Source organism: Sinocyclocheilus anshuiensis, unplaced genomic scaffold (genome assembly GCF_001515605.1).
Source record: "Sinocyclocheilus anshuiensis isolate Anshui unplaced genomic scaffold, SAMN03320099.WGS_v1.1 scaffold776, whole genome shotgun sequence".
Lineage (NCBI taxonomy): Eukaryota > Metazoa > Chordata > Actinopteri > Cypriniformes > Cyprinidae > Sinocyclocheilus > Sinocyclocheilus anshuiensis.
Genome location: NW_015555808.1, coordinates 1,368,593 through 1,377,744, shown reverse-complemented (window position 1 = coordinate 1,377,744; position 9,152 = coordinate 1,368,593). Strand labels below are relative to the sequence as shown.

Here is a 9,152-nt window from a genome sequence, read left to right as displayed (position 1 = left end):
TGGTTTTTATACTGTACAAACTGTATATTCTATCGCCCTACACCAACCCTACCCCTAAACCTACCCCTTACAGGAAGCTTTCTGCATTTTTACAATTAAAAAAAAAACGTTGTTTACTTTATTTTTATACCAGTTTTACAAATGAGGACGTCCCCAAAGGGAGGTTTTTGGAGATTTTGTCAGGTTTAGCTCACTTTTGGGTACAAATTTGTCCCCAAAATATGGTTAAGTAGGTACACACACACACACACACACACACACACACACACACACACACACACACACACACACACACACACACACACACACACACACACACACACACACACACACACACACACACTTGTGTATATGTACACACACACACACACACACACACACACACACACACACACACACACACACACACACAAAACTAGTTCATTAAGCAACTCCCATGCTTACATGCTGCCATCTAGTGGACATAGTTAAGTATTTTTCACTTGTTTACATGATAATGGCGTTTTTTTTGCGATGTTGTATAAATAAAATAGAAGTAACAAATATTATATAATGTTAATAGACCATAAATGTATGCACATCAAACAGCCTATATGTTTAAAAATACGTTACTCGGTAGCTTAGTCTACATTATGTGCGCTATTTGTCCACTTCTGACGCCCAAAGAAACGGGGAAAAACCATAGACTGTGGGGAAAACCTTTCTGAAATAAAAGGCGTCTCGTTGAAGGGCCAATGTTATTTTAGTATTATTTATATGCTACAATAGTTTTTATTCATATTTTGAATTATTTATTATTATTGTTTCTTTATTTATCGGGTTCGTTTTAATTTTAGTTGTTTGTCATTTTATTTATTTATTACTATTTAGGTTTAATTTATTGCTATTTTAGATTTAGTTCCGTTTTCATTAAATTGCAGTAGTTTTAGTGCTTCAGCTTAAACTTATTTAATTTTATTACTTTTAATCTAATATTTATATTTTATTTCAGCCTTATTTCAAATTTTGAGTAACACTGGAGAATAAGAAAGAACTGAATTTAAAAAAAAAAAACGAAAACGTACGCAGTCAGTTTTGTCCCTCTACGGACACCGTAGCATTACGTACGTTTGACGTCAAATAACCGGTGATTTTCAAATCCGAGCGCGTATTTCAGCATCTCTGAAGTTCTTCTTATCTAATGTAATTGAAATTGTTTACATTATCTATATAAGTCATATTACGCATTATGAATTGACGTTTGATATTGAGTATAGCGTGATTAGACTTGTTTGTAACGTTTGTCGTACGGATTGCAACAATGTAAGTTAAACAAAAATATGATGATCTTTTATTGTTTCATTTTTAGAGAAATGGAGGCCAACAAAGAATCACCTAGTGCCTTTAAAACGCCTTGCAAGCCTACAAAAGTGAAAAGTCCAGGTAAAGTGATCTTTAAACGGCTAATGCTATGATTACAATACACGTTACATTGACTTTCTCATTATCAAGATGGTCTAACATCCCATCTTGATCAAAATATTGTCGTTTTTTTTTTCCTTTTCTTTTTTCTGGAAAACATTCAAATAGTTAATTAACTTAAATGTACTGTTTTATTAGTCAGTGCATGTGGAACCCCAGTCACCATTCCTGCCTCTCCTTTCATGAAGAAGCTTGGCTGTGGGACTGGAGTCAACGTCTATCTTATGAACAGGTACATACATACAGTATATTGGATGCATGTTTATACTACCTACCCCATTATAGTGTCATGAAAAAGTTGAAACATCTATGTCACTATTTACATCAGGATGGGTAAGCACACTCATTCACCATGGGCCATTAAGAAGATCAACAGCAAGTGTGCAAAAAGTCAAATGACCGTTTGTCAGAAGCGTCTGTGCGAGGATCTTAAAAGACCTGCATCACCCCAATATTGTTGGTAAATATGTCTTTAAAATATTACATTTTAATGTAAGGGTAATGTCAAAATTATAAGACAAGCATTTTTTAAATGAATTATTTCCTGTCTGTTTTTAAGGCTTCAGAGCTTTTACCACAGCAAAGGACGGCTCTAAGTGTTTAGCGATGGAGTACGGTGGAGAGCAGTCTCTGAATGACCTCATTGAGAAGAGGAGAGAGGAAGGTCTACAGGCATTTCCAGTGGCCACTATTGAAAAAGTGGCTCTTCATGTCGCACATGGTTTACAGGTGTGGTTGTAAAATCAGATATTTGCAAATGTACTGTTACTGCTTTTTCCTCATCTTTAAATATTGTAATTATCACGTAATCTCAGGCTTCTACATCTGTGTTTTGTCTTATTTCTTCAGTACCTGCACAGTGAGAAAAAGCTTTTGCATGGAGACATCAAATCATGCAACGTTGTCGTCAAGGGCCACTTTGAAAGCATCAAAATCTGTGATGTTGGTGTGTCACTGCCACTGGATGAAAACATACAGGGTATGAAAAGATTTAAGATTTCAGCATTATTTTTCCTTGCTTTAATCATATTCTTTTACTTTAGGTTTTCACTTTTTTTTTATCATTTTGAATGATGGCCCAGAGAACCACTCCTATGAAATCTGACATATGAAATAATAGTCTGAAGAATCTGTTGCATATGTGTTTTTGTTGAGTGTCATATTTGATACAGCAGGCTTTTATGACTCCAAACGGGGCAAAAACAAAAACTGTGCAGTTGCAGATATTTATATGGCCAAAAAGTAAGATGAAATTCTGATAGTATATCTAGTAATTCTAGTAATGTAAATCAGTGAGATCTTTATAACAGACTGCTTACATAAAATGCATATAAATATCAGTTGTCACTTTTATCAGTTGTCAGTAATATGTCTAATGGTGATATTTAAATTCTTATTTTTGATTAAAGCTCTGAAGTTTTTATTGTTGGGGGCTGAACGTATAGCTAAATGCAATAAAGTCTGTTTTTATCATGTTTGATACTTAAATGTTATTTTAACATGATTTTTCTAAAAATGATGTGTGGATAATCATGCTAGCCTTCAGTCGACTAAGTGTTCATCTTGAAATATTACTAACAATGTAAAATGGTTTCACAAAAAAAGGCACATGCACCATGACCTGAAGGTCGATAATTTTTAGAATGATACTAAAAGGCATTTTACTTTCTAATAAAGTATAAACTATCAGACAGTAGAAGGCTTGTAGTATGTTGTGGGCAACATGCGTGTCAGTGTTGTGATATTTCAAATCTGTTCTTCAGTGAGCGATCCAAAGGCCCACTACATTGGGACGGAGCCGTGGAAGCCTAAGGAAGCTTTGGAGGATGGAGTTGTCTCAGATAAAGCTGATATCTTTGCGTATGGACTCACGCTGTGGGAGATGATGACACTTTCTGTTCCTCACCTGGAGATGCTGGACACTGAGGGTGATGATGATGATGATGATGGTAAATTTACTATTTTATCCTTAGCTTATATTAAATATATTTAGCAATTTTCACACTTTTCCATGATTTAAGTTGATTTAATGACTTTTCTTTTTTTCTTGGATAACTCCTTTGATGAGAATGATTTTGATGAAGATGCATATTATGAGAGACTGGGAACTCGGCCGGCTTTGGACGCAGCCACTCTCGGAGGGGCTTATCAGAGGATGGTGGAGCTCTTCTGTCTCTGTACAGAAGAAGACCCTCATAAAAGACCCTCTGCAGCTCACATTGTTCAGGTGCTGGAGTCAAACACCCAGCTTTGTGACAAAAGCAGTGAGGTCATTGTAGTTGATTAAATGTTCACTGTTAAACTGTAAAATATATCGTATGCTTGCCTGTTGGGTCTGGTTACTGTTCTGTCTATAATTTTACTTTGTGAGCTGGTGCATTTTCACGTTGTAGATACTTTTCTGTTGAGGATTTAGTCATGTTACATATGTTCTTATGTACTCTATTGATCTATTCCGACATTCTTAGATACTGTAGTTGTCAGTGCAATTTGAATTAAAATCAGTTTTTGAACCATGGTCTTTGTGTGCAAAATCAGCACACATGCTAAATGAATGACTTGGAAATTTTGGATGGATGGAATTTTTTTTTTTCTCTCGCAAAGGGCAAGTTCTCAAAGACTATACTGACTATAATAGCAAAATAGCTGAATATGAGTAATTTATATTCAACATGGAAATCTCCATGTGAAGTTAGTGTGCCGTTTTGTTACCTGCTACAGTATATTCTAAACTGAAGGTTTTCAAAGATTTGTGATGCCATGGATACATTTACTTTCTGTTGTCAAAATATTGTTAGATGTATAAGAAAAACAATGGCTGTCGTGACATTTATCCAGTCCTAAGTATATAGTTTAATAAGTTTCTCACATATATTTTTCACAGACCCACTTGCACCCTCTGGATCCGTTTGAAAACCTCTGCACTAAAGCATCTTGCGGTTTCTTTTAAAATGATTGAATGTACGTTTTTATGGGCTGAGAAATTAAAACTATTAGGAATATTTGAATTTTTCAGACAAGACTAAATAAAATTAACAAGTTAAACCCAGTTAAACTCTGCGGACCCGGATACGGGCATTTTTTTTCATTTCCTCCATTGTATGTGTGCAGGGTAAACATTTGAATTTGAGTATGTTAAATTTAGGCGAAAATACCAAAAAACGCCCTGCGCTTAAGTGGTTAAGGCAAAAGTTTAATTACAAACTAAAAACTTAAGTAGAGATCATTCACCTAAGCTATATACTTGTATATATACACTACAAGTTATTAAAGGGCATGGAATAGAAAAGGTATGCATCAATTACTCATAATGGGCTACCCTCTTAAATACACCATGTGTGAATAATTCCAAAAAAATTCTTGAAACTCACACTATGACATATTTACACAAAGACAATACAAAATATATGAATAAGTACAATTTATTTAAAAATATGTACAAAGTCAAAAGCAAGGAGCAGTTCAATTGAAAGTTCTTGTTCATTTTACAACTAGCTTCAAGGAAATTATGATTTTTTCCAAACAGGAACCTTTAAGTTAACGGGTTAACAGCTTGCATTTGTGCAAATGTAAAACGTCTTAAATATGAATTCATGAACTCACAATCTCTACACAACAGTAAAACATGGATTTTCTCCTGAACAAATCTGGAACACTACATGAGATCATATTAGACTGAACTTCATTTGAACATCTGACAATTTTTTATCTATTAAAAACTTACAAAAGCATTCACAAATGCAGTCATACTAAAACCTACAGGAAACGTTTTTCTTTAACTGATGAAGTTGTACACCAGAAATGTTGGTGTCTCGCAGTACTTTGTAGCAAACAGCTTTCCTTCTGGTGTAGGGTCAGAGAAGGCGATTTCCTCTTTGGTCAGGTGGCTCCCGTACATGAAAGTAGTCCTGAATCAGTAAGAAACAATTTTATATACAGAAGCAACCTCCCACAATACATTTTTTTGTTTGTTTGTTTGTTATTAATGCACTGAAAATGTTTAGTACCTGACAGTGTCCAGAAGGCGAGTGGCGATGCCCTTCCTCCTCATCAGACTGAAAACCCAGATGCGACTGACACCACAGATGGCTTTTTCTGGCACGGTAGAGCAGCACCAGGCTCTGTGGTGCTCCATGAAATCCTCCTTGCTCATGTCTTTGGGTTTCTCTTGCTGTTCCAGCACCCGAAAAGCCTAATTGATATTGGGTATGATAAGAGTTTAGCAAGATCAAGAGGGTTTCTGCAGATTTTTTTGATGGTAATTGCTTGTTTGTTTTTTACACAAAAATAGCTCAAGGCTTGAATAGCTCTGCTCCTAACTACTAGAATATGGAAACCACTTTTACTGTACCTTCTTATCACACTGCAAAAAAATGATGTTCTTAATTAGTATTTTTGTCTTGTTTTCTAGTACAAATGTCTAAAGATTCTTAAATCTACATTTACTTGAGAAGCAAAATGAAAATAGTTTTGTTTGTGTTCTGAGAAATTGATCAAAATTAAGTGGGTTTACAATTAAAACAAGAACAAATATCTACCAATGGGCTCAGAAAAAACAACATAATTCAGATTTTGGTGCAAGAAATGAAAAGATATTTGAAAGATACTTGTTCTTGTTTTAAGCATAAACTCAATTTTGATCAATTTCTCAGAAAACAAGACATTCAAATTGCATCTCAAGTAAATGTATCGTGATTTAACGATGTTTAGACATTTGTATTGGGGAAAAAAAAATACTAAGGATTTTTTTTTTTTTGCAATGCATGTAACATTTAATGCCATGACATTTCTGCTCAGATTTGAGACCTTAACTTGTGGAGGGGGAAAACTAAAACCTTTTAAAAACACAGAAACACTGTACTTTACAGCTCAGAATGGCAATGATACTGAACTAAAGTCAAATGTTAGAAATGGTTTGTTAAACACTCACCTGTTTAATATTTTCAACCACCAGACATCCCACCACCATCCTGTCGCGGTTAATGAACAGGTAGGTTTTAGCTGAGCTCGGGCTACTGAGGGTGATCTGCTGAAAGCCCAATTCACTGTCTGCAATCAGTCTCACGTCCTCTGCCTGAAACAAAGCAGCATAGGTTAGGAAATGCTGGAGATTTAGCTGGACAGAGCAAGTGTTTAAACTATAACCAATCACTGCCAGCATACCTTTTTTGTGGCATACTTAGGATCATCAGGAAGAACGAGAATAATCTTTCCATCCCAGAACTCGGCCACAACCCTCTCTTTTTTCCAACCCTAAAAACATACAAAATGATGTAAAATTGCAATATTTTTTACAGCAAAATTGCTCAGCTGCATTGATAAAAACATCATGACAGCTCACCACAAACTTAATGGTGTCCAAGAAGCGCTGATGGAACTGTGTGTGCTGGAAGTTGTCCTCTGGACTGTCTGTACTGTACAGCATCCCACAGGACCCACACGTGGTGGCGCCGAACTGCTTCTGACCAGCATCCTAAATACCAGACACGTTAACCATTAAGAAGAGGTGAAAAGAACTACCAGTTTATTTCTCTCCAACAATTTGACTTTCTACTCACAATGATAAGCTGGTTATCTGTTTGCTTCTTCATCTCTCTTCTCAATGCAGTTCTCTCTTTGGCCTTCAGAGCAGGAGTACCAGTCAGAGCAGAAGGAGTGCAGGTGTTCAGCGGTGGCAACAAAACCCCTTTTTTCTGAGCTCTAAAACAAAGATGAGAACAAATGCTGACGATCAAACAAGACACTTTACGTGGTCATGACATAGCTGATAGACTGAATATAACCTGGCTGGAACACAACGTCATTAGGTCATTCTATAACATTAGCCTTATGCAGCAATGCTTTTGAAACTATACATTTTTTACAGTAACCATGACTGCTTTTTTCTGTAACCACGCTCCCCCCACTTCCTCAGTGAGACATCATTTTGCCACAGTTGCATTAGGAATAAATAAGTATGACTGTCTTACCTCTTAGTGCCAAAGATGGGATAGACAGATGACTCTTCTGAAGAGGGAGCAATTAAAAAATAATTTACAAAACGTTAAAAAAATCAGATATTGTTTTGCTTTGTTAAAAACGGAATTTATAAAAATAATTCAACAACTTATCTAAGATAAACTGAACAAATTAGAAAGTTATAAAGTAATATAGAATAAAAATGACTTGTTTATAAAATAAAATATATGTTTGTTTTTATAGATAATTAGTGGATGGTTTTTACCTTCATCAAGAGAGCTGTTGTGCTCTGGTGGTGGTATGTCACACACATCAAACACCGAATCTGTTTTTGCGGGTGAGTCCTGGAAAACATTTTCAGTTTGAGAAAAAGCTGATGAAAGCTTCACATAGTTACTAGCAGATAATTCAACAGTTCAATATTACCTGGCTACTAGCTTCAGTGGATCTGTTGGGACTAACAGATCTCCTCAAAACCACCTTTAACTCTTTGGTAATACCATGCATATGTGCCAGGATATGAGGGGACATCTGCTTGGGGCTCAAAATCACTTGCGTTGACTCGCTGTGCTCAGCAACTTTATCAGTAGTAACTTTAATTGCGTTGTCTGCATTCGGGTGTCTTTTTAAGAAGATGGCACGGCGGACTGGGGAACGTTCTCCTGGTGCTTTCGGCACTTCCTTCTCCTTTGTGGGTTTCTCATAGGTTGAGGGTTGTTTAGGCTTTGTGTTCTGTGCAGATCTTTTGAACATTGAAGTGGGCTTTTTTCCAGTGCCGAAGAAAGCTGCTCCCACAACCAGCTTGGGTTTACTCTTGGATTTCATACTGCTAAATGAAATCGGGGCCACCGTGGCCTTCAACGACTGATCTGTTTGCGTGTCAGAGGGACTTTTCCCTTTGGGTTTAGCAGTGAAGTAGCCTTTCAGGTTAGACTGAGGAACTGTGGAACTGCCTTTCTTTTGGACCTTCCTCACTATTTTTTTAACAGGATTCCCAGCATTCAAAGGGAGGCGATATGGTTCTTTGCTAGGGACTGATGGAGGTGACTTGGTTTCCTTTAACAGCTTCCTTTCCAGAGGTGTGAGATAAAGAGGTTTCTGCTTGCTGTAGAAGGATCCCGCTCCCAATACAGTTTTTCGTGGCGAGATTCGTTTTGGAGGAGATTCTAGTGAAGAGGTCCTCGTCATCATCTTAGGTGTACTGAGAATCATTTGGGGTGGTGCCAGCGAGGTGGGAATATTCTCTTTTTGTCGAGTGGCCCTTCTTGGAGAGTTTCTCAGGCTTGTTATTTGTTTCTTAGATGGGTTACTGTGGTGGGTATAAACAAAAAAAGAAATGGTTCACAATCTGTGTCATAAGAGCAAAGTACATTTCAAAATCTAATATCTAACCAAATGACATCACATACCTCTCAGCATCAGGAGAGCCATGTTTTCTTTTTCGGGATAACATCTTCAAATCACCTGAAATGAGCAGACAGGGAATCAGAACATGAAGTGGTATAATTGGCTTTTATAGGACGCCACAGTTTGCATTTCTGGAACATTCTGATATTTCTGCAGTAGAATTTTGCTCCCACTTAATCATATGAGAATTGTGTTGAAAAAGTAGTAACATGATCAAAGTTAGTAAACAAAAATCGACAAAATTTGTCATTTTGTCAAATTTGTCAGAGAATACTGTGACCTTAAACTGAGAGATTCAAAAGAATCAAACTGTATGTGTTTTCGAA

General features: G+C 36.5%; 1 protein-coding gene and 1 pseudogene across 2 annotated transcripts in view; one reads left to right on the top strand and one right to left on the bottom strand.

Annotated features, from left to right (window-relative positions):
* Nucleotides 1–1,098: 1,098 nt before the first annotated feature.
* LOC107675053 (lymphokine-activated killer T-cell-originated protein kinase homolog) lies at nt 1,099–3,974 on the top strand (annotated as a pseudogene).
* A 945-nt stretch (nt 3,975–4,919) lies between these two features.
* The window catches only part of LOC107675113 (N-acetyltransferase ESCO2-like), a 4,755-nt gene continuing 522 nt past the window's right edge, over nt 4,920–9,152 (bottom strand). Inside the window, exons 2-11 of one of the 2 annotated variants that reach the window (XM_016469341.1) lie at nt 8,829–8,883; nt 7,846–8,728; nt 7,685–7,763; nt 7,431–7,467; nt 7,020–7,161; nt 6,803–6,934; nt 6,625–6,714; nt 6,392–6,535; nt 5,469–5,653; nt 4,920–5,369 (exon numbers count right to left, since the gene is read on the bottom strand). In XM_016469341.1, coding sequence (XP_016324827.1) covers nt 5,237–5,369; nt 5,469–5,653; nt 6,392–6,535; nt 6,625–6,714; nt 6,803–6,934; nt 7,020–7,161; nt 7,431–7,467; nt 7,685–7,763; nt 7,846–8,728; nt 8,829–8,872 — 1,869 coding nt within the window. In that variant the 5' untranslated portion in view covers nt 8,873–8,883 and the 3' untranslated portion in view covers nt 4,920–5,236. The remainder of the gene's footprint in view (nt 5,370–5,468; nt 5,654–6,391; nt 6,536–6,624; nt 6,715–6,802; nt 6,935–7,019; nt 7,162–7,430; nt 7,468–7,684; nt 7,764–7,845; nt 8,729–8,828; nt 8,884–9,152) is intronic. The other variant, XM_016469340.1, reaches the window with a different exon arrangement.